This window comes from Eucyclogobius newberryi, unplaced genomic scaffold (genome assembly GCF_026437365.1).
Source record: "Eucyclogobius newberryi isolate DKJ021-1_F unplaced genomic scaffold, fEucNew1.0.hap1 SCAF_19, whole genome shotgun sequence".
Taxonomy (NCBI): Eukaryota; Metazoa; Chordata; class Actinopteri; order Gobiiformes; family Gobiidae; genus Eucyclogobius; species Eucyclogobius newberryi.
The window spans coordinates 13917165-13934284 of NW_027315823.1; the positions used below are offsets into that span (position 1 = coordinate 13917165).

General features: G+C 41.3%; 2 protein-coding genes across 3 annotated transcripts in view; one reads left to right on the plus strand and one right to left on the minus strand.

The window, feature by feature from the left end:
- Positions 1-15187, minus strand: part of LOC140365393 (DDB1- and CUL4-associated factor 1-like) — a 28256-nt gene extending 13069 nt beyond the window's left edge. Inside the window, exons 1-17 of one of the 2 annotated variants that reach the window (XM_072451792.1) lie at positions 14982-15186; positions 13740-13816; positions 13590-13663; positions 13367-13480; positions 13124-13261; positions 11366-11896; positions 10109-10210; positions 8895-9053; positions 7712-7891; positions 7527-7636; positions 6866-6950; positions 6580-6749; positions 5701-5825; positions 5540-5616; positions 5011-5169; positions 4088-4243; positions 60-668 (exon numbers count right to left, since the gene is read on the minus strand). In XM_072451792.1, coding sequence (XP_072307893.1) covers positions 60-668; positions 4088-4243; positions 5011-5169; positions 5540-5616; positions 5701-5825; positions 6580-6749; positions 6866-6950; positions 7527-7636; positions 7712-7891; positions 8895-9053; positions 10109-10210; positions 11366-11896; positions 13124-13261; positions 13367-13480; positions 13590-13663; positions 13740-13816; positions 14982-15172 — 3057 coding nt within the window. In that variant the 5' untranslated portion in view covers positions 15173-15186. Of the gene's footprint in view, positions 1-59; positions 669-4087; positions 4244-5010; positions 5170-5539; positions 5617-5700; positions 5826-6579; positions 6750-6865; positions 6951-7526; positions 7637-7711; positions 7892-8894; positions 9054-10108; positions 10211-11365; positions 11897-13123; positions 13262-13366; positions 13481-13589; positions 13664-13739; positions 13817-14981 lie in introns of both variants that reach the window. The other variant, XM_072451793.1, reaches the window with a different exon arrangement.
- Positions 1-17120, plus strand: part of manbal (mannosidase beta like) — a 401671-nt gene that overhangs the window by 190883 nt on the left and 193668 nt on the right. The gene's annotated exons all lie outside the window — the stretch shown is intronic.

Genomic DNA, 17120 nt, shown 5'->3' on the forward strand with positions numbered 1-17120 from the left:
GTATTTGTAAAATATATATATTATCTGACCACTGTGGAGGGGTTAATATATTTACATACCTGTATAAAAGCTCCATGGTCAGATTTTTGCTTGAGCGGTTTCTGTTTTTTCCCTGAACTGCAGGGAGGCATGGGTCGCTCACGGGTGAACAAAATGCGCCCGGCCCTGGACGACCCCTGAGCTTGAGGCGCACTGTATGAAAGGTGTTGATGATGAGACGACAATGTGTGCGCCGCAATCGAGGAGCGTGAGGAACAGGGAGTGGAGGGGGCTGGGAGGGCCACGGTCACTGCAGGGGATGGTCCCAGATGACCGTCGGAGAACCTGGGAGTGCGCGGCATCACCGGGCACGCAGACGTCGGTGTTACTGTGGGGGTTGTGCTTGGGTAGAGAACTCCTACATTCAGGCTGGCCTCCTTCACCAGTAGGTTGGCCGTGTCGATCAGACCATTGCTAATCAGGTGGTTCCGTATGAGCATGAGCAGCTCCTCCTTCGAAAAGGTGATGCGGGACTGTGCCACCACGTTGGCCCTCTGCAGGCGGGACAGGGACACGTCGGTGCCCATGAGGAGGGGCTTTCCTGAAATTCTCTCGATCAGCTCTGCGGCGTAACGACAGAAGCGGACATGCTCGCTGCGCTTGTCCTGCAGCACAGGCTCCTTCATCAGCTGCAAGGTAAACACATCAATTAATGTAAACTGTTTATTTAATATAATATTATTCTTCAACTTTGGCCTGAAACGTTTTAATTTGACTGTAGTGCTCCCATTACAACTTAGATAAAAGCAGTCCTGTATTTACGCCAATTTGTTGTTTGGCTAACCAGAAAGTGATGTTTTCTTGCAAAACTGTGTAATAATCTTTGTAGGGGTGGGCAATAGTGTCTACAAAATAATATAATATAAAAGATTTACAGGAACAGTTATCATATTACTGATGGAATGAAATAAATGTTTTTCTTATTACAGAGAAAGAAAATAATATATATAAAAAAATGTAAAAGCAGCTCTACGGGTCAACATGAGACAACTGTGTGTTTGCTGTATCCAATTATAAATTGTATTATCACCTGAGAACCAGGAAGTACGCCGTTAGCGTGCTAGTTGTTGTTAACTTTACAATGACGTAGAGGTAAGCAATATTGACAAAAGCGAATACAAAATATTTTGTTTGCATCATCTCAATAACATTATTCAGACAATATTTTTTTACAAAGCATTAGGAATGTGCTTAATGTGGAATTGTTTTGGTTTGGGTTTTAATCATGGGCAAAAAAAAAAAACACCTGTGATCAACTCATGAGTTGATCCTTTGGGGTGTTTTCATCATTTGAGTATGTATCCTTTAAAATGGAGCCAATACGGTCTCCATCCATTCTCTTCATTGTTTTATACAAGCCTCCTCAGCACTGCCAAAGTTTAACTGATGATTTTACGGAGATGCTTTCAGTCGTATGCACAGACTTTGATGGTTTGGTCATTACAGGTGATTTCAATGTGCATGTTGATAATATTTGTGACAGAAACGCTAAAGAGCTTGATGCTGTCCTTGAAACCTTCAGTCTTACTCAGCATGTGAGAGGCCCCACCCACTGCAGAGGGAACACTCTAGATCTCATAATTACTAAGGGGGTAAATATTTCAAATGGCAATGTGGTCGATGCTGCTGTCTGATCATTTCTATGTCTTCTTTGACATGTCTGTTTTTCCCAAACCACCGGCTGGTCCTGCAGTTGTTCGGCAGAGGAGACACATGAATGATGGCACAGCTTTGAAAATGTCTCATGTTCTAATGTAAATAATGTGTTGAACCCTGTTACATTTAGTGTTTTGAATGTTCTGGATGCCATTGCCCCTATGAAGGCTAAAATGGTTAAAAATAAGCAGAAGGCGCTATGGAGAAATGATTCGGTCAGGGCACAGAAAAGAGTGCCGCCGGGCCAAGCTTCAGGTTCAAAAAAAGCTTTACAGAGAGAACTTGAACATTTACAACATAATTTTATGTAGAACTAGGGAAAGATATTTTTCTGAAATAATTTGAAGCTGCAGTAACAACTTGCGTGTCCTGTTTGCCACAGTAAACAGATTAACAAACCCTCCAGCTCAGCTGCCGTTAGAACTAATTTCCACATCCAAGTGTAATGAGTTTGCAATATTCTGTAAAGGCAAAGGTCAGGGCATTAAAATGCAATGAATCCCACAAAGCAAAAAACAACCCTAAAACCACCTAGACACTTAGAGGTAACTAACTTTGTACCTGTAACTGACAAAACTGTCCAGGAGCTCATCACCAGTCTGAGTTCATCTAATAAACCCACCAGATTTCTAAAGTCTGTACTGAACAGTTTTTTAGCATCATTCACTCACATAATTAACATGTCGCTTCAATCTGGAACATTCCCAATGTCTTTGAAAACTGTGGTCATAAAGCCTCTCCTAAAGAAGAGCAGTCTTGATGCCGCAGTACTGAGTCATTACCGGCCCATCTCTAATCTGCCATTTGGGGGCAAAGTCCTTGAAAAGGTTGTTTACCATCAGCTCACAGATTTCCTCTTAATAAACAACTCATTTGATGTTTTTCAGTCATCACAGCACTGAGACTGCTCTTGTCAAGGTGACAAATGACATCCGCCTGAGCACTGACACGGGCAAAGCCTCAGTCTTAATTCTGTTAGATCTGAGTGCTGCTTTTGACACTGTCGATCATGGGATCCTCTTACAGAGACTAGAGGACTGGGTGGGCATCACTGGCACTGCCTTAAACTGGTAAAGGTTCTATCTGGAAGACAGGCAGTACTTTGTTGAAATTGGTAGCTGTGTCTCAGATCACATGACCCTGACTTGTTGGATGCCCCAAGGGTCAATCCTGGGACCCCTTCTGTTCAACCTCTACATGCTGCCGTTAGGTCAGTTGATAAGCAGTGAAAATGTGTCCTATCACAATTATGCAGACGACACTCAGATCTACGTTTCACTGTCGGCAGGTGACTATGGACCAGTGGATTCACTGTTACTGCATCCAACAGATCAGTGTGTGGAAGCAAAACAACTTTCTCCAGCTGAACTCAGACAAGACTGTTTCTGTGGGCCAAAGACGATGATTTCAAAGAGAAAGTGTTGGCGCTCACCTCCAGAGTCTTGCTCTAAAACCGACAAACCAAGTTAGAAATCTGAGGGTAACAATGGACTCAGACCTGAACTTTAACAGCCACGCACAATTAATAACATCAGCAGCTTTTTATCAGCTAAAAATATTCAAAAATATAGTGTCTAGATTTAGAGAGTCTTATCCATGTATTTGTCTCCAATAGATTAGACTACTTATAGATTAACGGCCTGCTCACTGGCCGTGTGTGTGTACAAGTCTCTCCATGGCCTAGCACCAAAGTACATCTTGGATATGTAAGTGCCATATCTTGTGGACAGTAGAAGCACTGTCCAGGGGACACGTCGTGTTCTCTATATTTTTAGTTTCAAAACGCTGTGTGTTTTATTACAATCAGAATCATATTCACTGAGAAATTAGTCTTATTAGTCCTGCAGCACAGCGGACCGCGGGCGCATTCAGAAGACTGGCGTGTCACTATTGTGTAAATTACACTTTTTTGGCCAGACCTGACTCACGAGTCAAAAGACACATGTGCATCATTATCTGGACCAATTTCTGTGTAAATATCTCATGTCACAACGTAACACTCACTCGACGAGTACGCGCTCGGGAGCAGATGATCCAGATGTGAAGACACAGGTAAATCAGCTCACACAGAGTCATCAAGGACAGAGGGGACACTAGAGACAGCTGTGATTTGTTCTAAAGCGGGTCTAAAGCAGGACAATTTGTACATGGAGCCTTGCATTTGTTTGCTTTGTTACAAGTTACAGGTCAAATCTTGCGTGTAATTTATAGTAATTAGTTCACACAAACACACCATATTTTCCTGGCCCGGCCCCTCGGCCAAATTTTAGAACCCAATGTGGCCCTCGAGTCAAAAAGTTTGCCCACCCCTGGACTAGAGTGTGTTTCCCTCAGATATGAAAGGTGATCCAACACCCCAAAGATAAATGAGCACAAGAAGACAGACACTCACCTGCTGTATCTGTCCGCTGGAGAAGAGGGGCAGTTTGCCGATTATCTGCCGGACTGCTGAGCTACGAGAGAGTCCGACCAAAGCTTTGCAAGCGAGGGTTCGAATCAAATCTGCGTCTGTTATGGGCATTTTTACAGACAGCAGCGAGATCAGCACCTGAGGAAGATGGAAATTAAGTATTGGCTCATAAAGGTGTGTGTAAAAGTGTTCAATCAAACAAACAAAATCTAAAATTCTTATTTTTTTTACTTTGAAGGCAAAAAAAAGATCCAAATCGTTGCCATTTTTGACCGCCAGGGGTCAGGCTTCAACAGTCTAAATCTCCCGATTTTAAGATACGCCGTTATTCTTTATTTTGGTAAAGAAGGCGAGCGGGGGGAACATGTGGGGGGAACATGCGGGGGACATGGGCACCGCCATGGTTGTTGTGATAAAGCTGCTGGGCGTGTTTCCCTCCAAGAATGCAAAGCACAGGTCAAATTTAATATGAAGCGACACCATGATGCAGAACGACGTGAGCGGTGGTAACACCAGTGGCGCTGACAGAGGCAAACCAAAAAAAAAAAAAGAAAATACAGGTTCACGCCTACATGGTCTGTTCAATACAAAAGCATACGAAGAACCGAAAATGTAGATGGATATGCGTCGTGCAATGCGTTATTTGCTCCCTGGGATGAAAGATAAGTTGACCAGCGATATAAAATGATTCTGCACAGCGCTTTTGAAAAGAACAATCGGTGAGTCGGCAAAATGTAAGAAAATAAAAGAATTTGGTGTCATTTTGACAAAATGCTGATATTTTTTTCCCAGTTGGCTTGTTTTCTACCGGGTCGGTCGGGTTACGGCAAACAGACATATTATTTTGCTCAGCCTAATTAGAAACACGCTGTTGTAGTTGTGTGTACCATTTTACTTTACTGTACCTTTATGCCGTTGTTGTTCTGCACCAACTGCCACATGTGGGCCAGGACCCGGTTGTGGGGGGAGGCGGGGTGCTGGGCGACAGTGGTTCTGACGGGGCTGATGGGAAACGCCCCCACTGCGTGGCTCTGGTCCGGAGCACACACGCAATTTATAATCACCTGTGGACGACAACATCAAAATATGTGAAATGTGAACTAATCAAAAAAGGACATTAGCACTAAAGCTGTGTAGGCAATTTAGTGCTGAAGTACTATTATAAAATCAAATTATTATTATTATTATTAAGCAACTCCTTCAGATCAAGTAAAAGTCAGGTTTGTGCAGGTAAAAGCCCACTCACAGTAAAAAAAAAAAAAACGATTTAAAACATTTTTTGCACAGTAAAGATCAAAAAATGAAAAATACACGCTTTCATTTTAGTCTACTAAAAAGTTACACGGTGGGGCTTTAAAATATGAATATAATGCCAGATGGATCACACAAATTCAATAAAGATTGGCGGCGAGAAACTATTGAAAGTAGAATTACCTGCAATGCAGACTTCTGAATTTCTGCATCATTCACAAACACCTCGCCTTCTGCAACTCCGAAAATGATGCTCATGCCTACAACAGAAGGAGGGAAACACAAAGATGCATTCAATGGTTCAATATTCTTGTAAATGAAATGTACAGAAAGAGAATACAGACCCACAGTGGCGACAGTGGCCCTGTTCTCATCCTGGACGTCCACAGTCTTGGCGAGCACCAGCTGCACTTTAGGAACCACCGTGAGAATGGCCAGGACGTCCAGCACGTAGCGCACCACATCACTCCTGGAGACAAAGACCACACAGCAAAATTAAGTTTGACATATATTTACAGCAGTTTAGAGCACATTTAAAGACCACCTATTGTTAATGGCCTTTAAACATAAATATCTTTCCTCATGTTTTAAACTGTGGACATTGATGTTTTATGGACTTTACCCCCCAATTTTTACAATAGTCCGATAATGCTTGTGAATGTTTAAGATTAAAAAAAGAAAAGAGGATTGGACACAGAGATAGGACTATTAAAACATTAAAATAATGGAATGGAAAATATTTTGTTTGTAGAAGCTAATATACTACCCACATTTGGTAAATTGCAGGAATATCTTGCAACTACTAGCCATTTTTTGCTGACAAATTGAAAGACTTAACTTTTGTTTTGCAATCAAGTGTCCCATGTAGGATGTAGAGAAGCCTTTTTGATAGTACAAATGTTTAAACAACTGTAAAATTGTTGAAAAATGAATAATGACGTGTTTTTGAAGAGGCACACTTTTTGACACAGACTTGAATAGGGATGTAAAGCTCAAATATTATGACTATTATTATTGTGATATTGTAGAGAGGCAAACAAAATGGTACAAATACTACTTTTTCCTTTAAAAGGCCATGATAAGCCTTTGTACAAATCATTACAAAGTATATAACTTGATATATAAAACAAATTATTTCTTCAAGTTGGCTGGTTTATTATCATGACACTTGACAAAATATCACAATATGTGGGTTATTGAGACATCCATAGGCCTAAACTTACCGGCCGTTGTAGTTCCTCCAGTCGCATGCAGCAGAGATGAGCTGCAGCATCAGTGGCACACAGGACATTCTGTAGAAGACCTCCACAGGCTCCCAGTGAAGATGAGGAGGACCACTCTCTATCAGGAACTCCATCATCTCCACAACCTGCTCTCGAGAGTACGTGTTGGCCTGAGACGTGGAGCGGGGAGAAGAAAGTGTTAAGTCGCAAATAAAATATATTTAAGATTACTTTGGGGGAAAAAACAGAATAAGCATTTCAAGAGGAGTGACACTGAAGTGCTCACTTTGTAAAATGGCTGCTGTGGGACGATGTCTGAAGTCTGCTGCTTCACTTGTTCAGTCTTTACTGCCAGATGAGCTTCAAAGTACCTGAAACAAACACATACGTATTTATGCAAACTTTTGCACCGCTTCCATGACAAAATAACATCCAAAGATATAACAGAATGGCTTTCAATAGAAATCTCCTTAACATAAATCATACAAACCTGAACTCTAAAAACCAGATACTTTTGACAAAGGAAAAAAATGTTCAAAATGGTGTAATCAATGGTGTAATGGTGTTGAGAAAGGCATCTATGTAGATCATGAGTAACATCTGTGTTTATTTGCTTGCTTGAATCAGTTCGAATCACATCATATGTTCACATTGTAAAATGTCAAGTAAACAGTCGGTATCAAAGCTCAAGTTTTGCATCGATGTTGGAAACACAAAAGACAAACATGAGTATTCAATCCTATTTGTCTCATTGCCCATAGTCTGGAGTCTGGAGTGAGAGTGAGTGGCGCAGATTGACAGCCTTGTTACATCAGTCTGCCCCAGGGCAGCTGAGGCCAAAGTCGTAGAGTGTGGAGTGGATGAATAAAACAATGTGAAGCGTCTTTGAATGTCCATAAAAGCACTTTATAAATTGAATGCATTATTATTAGTAATATCAGGCCTACCTGCGTAGTGCCATAGAGGTGTGTTTGGCCGTCTGTCGACTCGAAAACACTTGGTCATCTGTCATGGCTGATGAATTACTATCAGAGTTTAGGATCTCCAGAGTACTGATCTACAAGAGGGAGGAAGATCATTCTCACTGGTTCTGGTCACTGTAAGTTATGAATCACAGGTATTGTGTACAGACCAGGTTTACGAGGCGGCGTAGACCGTCTTTTTGGTCAAACAGCTGCAGCACTGCCCTGAAGGAGAAGGAGATGGAGAAAAACATGGTGGCATGGCACACTCCAGAAGAATGGGACGACTCCAGTAACCACAGTGCGTAGGACACCACCTCTGAGAGCACACTGTCCTGAAGCATGCACACCTGGAACCAGATGCAAAACACTAGGTTTATGTTTATTTACGTTGTTTTCTTTTAAATATGGGACAGTGCACATTAATGAACATGTGTTAGTTAAAAGAGTTAGCCATGCAGGCTAAACTTCACCTGTAGCCCTACAGCAGTTTCACCTTTGCTTTGGCATCTCATGTTTTAGAATCTAAAATAATGCTCATGTTGAAAGCACACATTACATTACATTACAACAGTCTATGCTCCATCACCTGGAGCCGACCATTTACTGGCAACAGTGGGTATGACCATTAAAAAAAGGCTATTATAGCTAAATTGACAGCATGCTAATGTCAAAATGAGTCTGGAGAGGATTTATGGACCTAAAAACAGCGCAAGAGCACTTAAGATTTTTAAGTGTTATGTGAGGCTCAGACGGAGCAGAATTAAGGAAACAAGTGTGAATGAAGCTAGCTCTGTTTTTGATGAGGAAAATATGTTGTAACATGATTAAATGCTCAAAAAAGTGATTTATGCATATTATGCGTCTGTGAACATTAATTATCTCAATTGTGGCTCATATTATCTAAACAGGTGTTGTATGTAGCACAGCTCTAGTCACTCTAAGGACAAACATTTCTTATTCTTGTGCAAGGCACTTCCCACATTGCAAACTAAAGGTGTTTTGTGTGTGAGTAACATGTTGGTTGTGAATATTGGTGAGCAATATTGACAAATTAATACCTCAATATATTTTTTTCTAATAATTCTCAATAACAATATTGAGACAGTATTATGGTGATCAATCAAAAATGTAAAATGGTGCCCGTAAATGCCTTGGTTCAAATATGGCAAAAATACATACAAGCTCCAAACCCGAAAACAAAATTGCAGCAATACCACTTTATACCCTTATTTGAAAAATTACATATTCACATTCATAGTTTCCGTTTTACTCAATATTATATTCATTCTGATCCATTATGACACATCTCCGTCAGTACCGGTAATAGTAAAAGTATCATGTGTTCCTCACTCTCTCCATCGCGTCCTGGTTGTATGCCAGGTAGTAGAGGCAGAGGGACACTCCAGTCGCTGCCATAGAGGGCCGCGGGATCTCCAGCAGTTTCTGGACACCTCCGTGCAGGATGAACTCACCCGCAAACTTCTTATGGAGCATAAGAGAGGCCAGGAACTACAAAAGAGCGAGAGGAGAGACCGGTGTTGACAAATAACAGCAACAAATGCATGGCAGGGCATTAAAGATCCCATATCATGCTATTTTTCCCGTTTCGTAGTCTACCCTAAGGGCATATTTGATAATATTAAGTGTTGTGCAACACCCATAACATAATAGTTATAAAATATCACCCATGGAGATGGTGGGAAGGTAAACAGAGGGCGAGACGTGCACCGCTACACAGCGCATGACACAGCGGCACATGTCAGCAGCAGCATTGGAACAAAAGAAGTAGCGTTTGAAGCTAACTGTGCCTAAATTGCAGCGGTTCCTCTCGAGCGCGGTGAGAGGGGTGCGTGTTACAGGTACAGAGTGCTTCCTTGAGGAGGGTCTGAAACAGGGAAGTGATGACACGCCCCTGTAGGTATGACAGGGGTAGGTAGGGGCAGAGTTGACAAGATCCTTTTTAGCAAGGGAGTGTCTACAGAGCCGTGGCGCGCGGCAGAAATTGCCATGTTATTTTGTGCCGCGGCTCCTGAAACTGCTGCGCTATTTGACCGCGTTTTAGCGCCGTTTTAGACCGCGCCGGGTTAAGGTTAGGGTTAAGGTTAGGGTTAGCCATGAGGCTATATGGCAGTGCCGCGGTTCCTGAAACTGCTGGGCCATTTGACCGCGCCTTACTTACTTAAAGACATCACACTGGATTACACATTTCAAGAAAAAAAGTTAGCTTCCACTTGTCATTTCGCTTTAGTTTTCAAAGTGTATATTTCAGTGCTTGTGCTGACATAGTCAGTGCCAACCTAAAGCGAACCACACCTCAAAAGTTTATCCTTCTCTGACAGACAGGCAGTGTGTGAGGAGCGGCTAAACGAAACCTCAGATAAAAGTGGCTGAACCACAATGTATGGCGTTTGCTATATACAAAACACAAATAAAAAATTCTTCTCACTATAACACAAGTACTTCATTTAGTATTTATTACAAATTACTGGGAGATATGGTTTTCTATACCACAGTATTTTACATTCATTATTAGTGTGTGGGGAACTTGCGACTCATAATCTCACCAGCAGAGCATCGAAGGTGAGCTGTACGTTCTTGGTCTGTCTGAGGTCTATGTAGCTCATGAGCAACGTCCGCGTTTCCATTTGCATGAAGATGGCCAGTAACTGCGGAGAAAAAGAGTTGCCGGTTCATTTTTAACAATATAATTACAAGAAATGTCATTAGCGGTCATATACTGGGAACACGTTATAGAAAGTCCTTCTGAGTTTATTTTAAAATAGTTTTAGTTGTAGGATCTTGCAAGTGAGGAGCTCATTCTGATCAAATTTAAGTAAACTTTACATAATATGGAATAAAAAGTAACTGGCTAAAATAACTTATCAAAAATGTGATTTTTGCTGTGCAATTTTGAAAAGAAAAAAAAAATCTAATTTACTTTTCTGACGAGTATTGCCATTAGAGTTGTGATGTTTGTGTTTAACTGTATCTGTAATCTGTATGACAGGTCTTTGTGATTTTCTCATTTTGACTTTATTTGTATTTATACCTGTAAATATAAATAATAGTTTTACACCAGCAACAGCAGCTATTTGTGGAGAAAAGTTAAAAAAAATTGTTGAGAATTACTGGAAGTGACATCACACCAGAGACACTCAGTTCATTCAAAGTTTATGCAGAGTTTACACAAAATACACAACTTTTTTGACCCTCTACATCAGGGGTGGGCAATTTTTTTGACTCGAGGGCCACAATGGGTTCTAAAATTTGCGCGAGGGGCCGGGCCAGGCCTTCTCTCTCATCCCCCCTTCATTCTTTCATCTCCTGACTAATAAAGCCCAAGGACAAAATTATTATTATTTTTTTTTTAAATATTACTTGGCATGTTTGGCGGGCCAGATTATGAATGCAGTTTGCACATGTCTGCTCTACATGCTAATTCAACAAAATAAAAGTGTTTACATGTAATTTTATTTGTAAAATAAAAAAAATTGTGACAATAGATTGGTTGCTGTGTAATTTTCTAATGTCATCGATTACAGTCAGGAAGTACAATTAGTAACCAGAACAATGTATATAATTTTTTGGCTAAATTTTAAATATATTTATTTTAACTGTGTTTTGGTTCAACGAGTGGTCCAACCTGTCATAGGCAATTTAAAAAGGTAGGATTCTGTTCAGCGTAAAACGACTCCAGGAGCTTTTATAGTTTATAGTCTATATTTTCATAGACTATTGTATAAAACTGAAAATGGTGCTAAAACACACAGAAGCGATGTATAGATCCTTCGGACAAATGATGCATTGCTTTGGTGTTGTACCTCTTGGTAGTCGCCCAGTGGCGTCAGATACTGCAGGATCAGCCTCTGCTCCATCGCGGGGGTCAAAGGTGAGAGGCTGTACTCGGAGCCGATCACCATGGAGCTCATTTCAGACCAGGAGGCGCCGTTGGTGGACTGCCCCGGCTCCTCGTTCCTCCCCTGCGTCTCATCTTTGGGCCCAGGTGAGGTGTAATTCAGTTTCTGTTTGACTTTTCGCCCGTTTTCTTTCAGCGGCCGTTTCCTGCCCTTTGCCGCCGTCTCCGCGCAGTCTGGACTCGCCTGGTACACAAAGTCCGGGACGAGTCGGTCCGAGTTTGTGCAGTTACTCGCTCCACTGCTACAGCTGCCAGTGTTTTTCTGAAGGGAACTGAAAACGCTACTAGATGTTCCATTGTTCTCCTCTTTTGCGTTGTTCGGTGAGGTCTGTGGGCCTTTGGTCACAGCGTCTTGAGGTAGATCGTTGGATTGGGGGGTCGGGCTGTTGGCTTCTTCACTCTGGAGATCACGCAGGCGGCAGATCATCACTGGGACCTGGAAGAGAAAATCATCAATCATCATTTAAAATTAAAACACAAATTACGTTGGTGTCGGTGGTGTCGGTGCTGCAAGGATTAATTAGATCAATTGACAGTAATCAATCTCTGAAATGGTAGACAACTAATCTAATAATCATAATTGATATCTGTTCAAATGTTTACATGTGTTTCTATGGATTTTTCACAGATTCTAAACATCAATGGAGATATTAATAAAACTGCACTGTTTACGCACAAAACATGTTTAATGTAAACTACTAGAAAAAGAAAAAAGCTTTGACAGCAATGAGGAGGTGGTTGTGTTGTGGGATGCGGCTAATGTAACGATGACGCTAAGACGCTAAAGATTCTCATCAAAAGCTTAATTATCGTCATTGTATTAGTCATTAGAAAATACAACAACGTTGATAACAAAAGGAATAATAGAGGATTTTTCATTCACTAATTTCCTCGTGGCGTGGACAGCAGAGTACTTCTCCCACATGTCAATCATTCCCGGCGTGATACTGCACACCTGCAGCCTTGTTCTGGCTTGTTTCCAGGATAGCAGCACGTTTCCCTGGCTGCGCATGCGTGGTTGATATGCCGGTGTGTGTTTAGCGAGTTCGTTTAGTGTACAGTGCAAAATGATGACAGAATAAGACTGTGTTCGAGCTGCTCAGAAGAGACGGAAATCTGTGGAGTCGAGAGATGCAATGCAATCTGTCGCGCTAGTAAACAAACGCACGTGTAGCAGCGGGGCTGTTTCAAGCTTCCGCACGGGGTGAGTGTCCGCATGAGCACTTTTCAAAAAGGGACTAACTGTCGCCTGAGTTCTCAAATCGGCGAAAAATTCTCTATTATTCCTTTAAGTTTGTAACTACAGTTCACGTCATCTCTTCTGACCACCAGAAGGCAGAGCTGAGACCATTGTATGTTCCCTGTGCATGTGTCGAGGGAGGTTTTATGGCTCAACTCTGTCCCATTTTTGCAAAATGTTGATGGTAATATTTTTATTGATTACAAATTCCTCAGTGAAACTGCAGCTCAGAATATCCTAACTGAAAAACTCAAACGCTTCACTATTTTACTGGAGAGTTTCACACAACACACAGATATTGCAACATGTTCCAAAATGTCTCATTTTGAAAAGGGACATTAAACAGTTTACACACTGAATGATTCTGGGGGTAAAAGAACATTTTTAGTGATTGGGTTTCTATGCAGGGCGGTGTGTCCTCACCAGCTGAGCGTCGTCTTCTCTGTAGCGAGCTGCCACCTCCTGACTGCTCATGGCCCGGGCCAGCAGTCCAATGGCATAGACACACAGCGGCTTCTCTGCTTCACGGGCCCACGTGAAGAACTTCTCTATCAGACCCTCCTGTCAAACAAAACAAATACATGTCAACATTTTGTGCTGAAAAAAAAAAACAATTTCATAACACACAAATGGACATAATGGTAATAATTGTATGATATATTGAACCTTCTCTTGAAAGACGGCGCTGGTTTCTAAACCCGGGACAATGTTCTGCAGAAGACGACATGCTGCTGTGTTGAGGCTGAGCTCTGTGCTGTTTAGGATGTACGTGTCCAAAAGCTGAAGGAGACAGAGGTTCACTGAGGTGACCACTCAAAAGGACTGTGATGGAAAATTATGCAAACAAACTCTGTGGTGCCGTGAGCAAAGACAAAAGACGGTCGCTCACTGCATTAGTCAGATCCTCATTTGCGAAGACGGTTTTCAGCAGTCGTCCCAACATGCAGTTCGGATCGGCCCGCCCTGTGAAATCGGAATAAAAAAAAAAGAGGTATTATTTATTTAGGTTTATTATTAAACACTGAAATGCAGTTCGAACCTGGGTGTCGGTCATCGAATGGGTCGGGGTCTCGCTTGTGATACTCCCGTGTCTCCTGTTCAATCACCTCAGACATTCTGTTACATAAAAGGTTTATTTAAAAAGGGTTAGGGTTAGGGTTACACATCTTATATTGGTCTTCACACATGGAAAAAAATGCACTGTGCTGATAGAGCCTCTTGTGTAGAGGCTGTTTAGTATTAGCACAGAAGAAATACAAGTTCAGGACCTCAGAGTGCCGTGCATCTCCATCTTGAAGCCTCTAATCACTCGTTTGAAGACGGTGAGGTGAAGGTTTTAAGCAGGGAGAAAAGATGGTTTGAAAGAGGAGTTAAGGAAGCTATTTTTGTTAAAAAAGAAAGACCTTCTTTAAACAGGAATGGAGGGCTAAGATTTAATCTTCCTGGTATCTATAATGGTATACTGAACCCCTGGAAAGGTAGAAGACCAGGACCAGGACATTTAGATGCTAATCAGGTACTCAGGGTGGTTGAGCCAGGGTCTCACAAAGACAAAGAAGATTCTAATAGCCCATTAAAATTCTGAATAGGCTAGCTCGGTAGATACAAGGGGGGAGTTTCTGTTGAAACAAACAACTCTTTCTACTTCAGGAAGGCTCCGCCCAATGGGTGGGTCTTACCACAGAACAGTATAAATATCGGAGTTCTCGATCTAAATTCTTTTATTGACAATGACTCTTGGATGAGAGTCGAAACGTCTATTTTTTCTAACTGAGTCCAGATGACTACAACTGAAGCTTTTTCTACTGTGGAGAATGTTCCCGTTTACACCTTTTTTCACCCCGCCGGTTGATGTAGATTGCCATTTCCATTGTTTTAAGCAGGCATTCAGAAAAAAAAGTCTAACCATTAAAATATGGTATAAAGTAGGCTGATTTGTGTCAAATGTACGTATTTTTTTGCAATCGAGATCGGCAGCCCTGTGTAAAATAACCAGGAGGGGTTTAACGCAGACAACTTCTGGACTAAGGCGAAAAGAGCCATTTAATCAGATACAACGGAAGATTAAAAACTGTAAATGACTGAGAAAGTAGAGGAAGTAACTTACAACTACAATATAAATAGCCTGAAATAAGATTAAATATCATAAAGGGTGTTGTTAAGTGTCTAGCATCAGTTATATATTACTTTCCCTTTTACATCGTGATAGAACATTTTCACCATCGTAAAACTAAATAAATAAATATCGCCCTGCCGTAGTAGTTATTAATCAAACATGTACTTGGTGAGCGTGGAGACCAGCTCCTCTGTAGAGCCGCTCTGGATGTCCTCCCAGTGGTCGATGAGGCTGGAGATCTCCGTCCTGGCGTCGTCGGCCATCGCCACGGCCATGGCCGACGACACGGCGCTGGCCAAAGCCGAGGACAGCGCTGCGCTCAGGGCGTCTGCAGCCTCGTCGTCTGAGGCCGCCATGGCTGCCTGAAGGAGACGGGACAAAGGGGAAGAGCTTTAAACCCAGAGCTACGTAATCTAGTCTGTTTTGTGATTACATGTCAGTGACAGCCTGCGGACACAAAATAATAACATTTCATCTAAATGCAATAACAGTATAATAGAGACAACAATGTTGGGGTGTCATTATTAAGTTAATTGATAATCAGGCTTATTCATGTCACAATAGAATCCTAAGAACCAAAAAAATAATAATCGTTACAATTTAAGAAGCAAAATTAAGTATTTTTTGTTCAATCTATCGTCCAAAAAATATATCTAATAATAATAATAATAATAATAACTTTTATTTATATAGCGCTTTTCAGTGACCCAAAGACGCTGAACATAATAAAAAAGGTATGTAGATAACTTTTTTATCTGGCTGTTTTTATTGAATTTAACTTTATTTTGTCTTTCAAAACGTAACATTTGTAAATCCAGTCACAAACTTTAGGAAAAGTAACATGTCAGACCAGGAGAATGAGAGAAAATTAAAGCTTTCACTCACTGTTCGATAGTCACAATTACTTGTTAAATCATGATGTTTTTTGTCAGTAAAATGTTATATTGTGACGTATCTAGTTCAAAAAAACACTTGCAATATTATCAATGTTTCGATATATTTTAAAATATGAGAATGTGCAATATTTTTAAGTTCTATCTGTCCCATTACGCGCCAATCAGATTTTAAATACATATTATGTCCAAACTGTTTCTCAGAACTCAGCTAGAAGTTTACATAGATTAACTAATTCCGCAGAGATATAGAGCTTGAAAATTATCATAAAACTGTCAAAAAAGCTCAACCAAAACAGAGACAATGTTTGCTTTTATTCCACGGTCATTCCCAAAGGAACTAAAGATGGAAAGGTCAGGACACTAGTGGACACTCGCCGCCAGCCGCCCACTGCGCCGAGCCACAAACACGGGTTAACGCGGCGGGTAATAAACGCCACACTACATCAGCCAAGTGGCCGTACACAAACACGACTTTCGGGGGTTTATCAGCCCTGTTCGTGATTAAAAAAAACACCCATGACGGAGGAGCGTGTGTAGCGGCTCTGATAAATAACCAGCAGCTTGTTGACAGGCGCTGCCTCATGTCACCGAGCACTAAGTGAAGCTAACTGTCTCTAAAAGTGTCCTTGCTCACCTCCAAAACGGCTTCTCTTTCACCCCAAGGTTTCCCTGTGGTCGGTTTGTGCATAAAAAGAATCGTGAATTGCCAAAACGTGCTTACAGTCGTAAACAGTAAACGTTTCAGGTGTAAAAGTTTCACGTTTATTTTCAAACTTCTCCCGGCGAAGGAGTTCTACGTCACTGTTTGGCAGTCGAAGGTTGATGACGGAACCACGCGCGTACTCGTGGGAGTTGCAGTTCAATCTCAGTTGTCTGTTTTTAGGTTTTAAATGTATTATTATTCATAATTTTGCAAATAGGTTAAATTACCAAAAGCTAACTAAGCTATAAATAATTCCTATACATTCCATTAATTACACCCTGGACAGTAGAATTCTCTGCATTCTCTTCTGTTTGTCAAACTGGTACTGCCTCTGCTGGTACACGGGCCCTCAGCCATTTATAAATTTAATTGATTTATTTATTGAGACAAATATATTCATGTTTTTGTCCCCTTTATGGGTTTTCCATGATTCGGTCCATTTTTAACTACGTTCAGCCCTAATTTAGATCTGATACAGTCCGAGTTTAGATCTGGTGGTACTCGGAAAGCCAAATATGAAAGGTCTGAGAAACACTGCTCTACAGGACTTCAGCTACAGGACATGGGGAGAGTAAGTAAGGTGTTGACACTAGCCAGCCTGGGAATCCATTCTTCAACCTTGTTTTAAGCTTTACATAAAAGCAGCTTTTGTTTTTTTAGGATCCCCAGTAGCTGTCCAAAAGTAAGTTAATCTTCCCCTTTAAT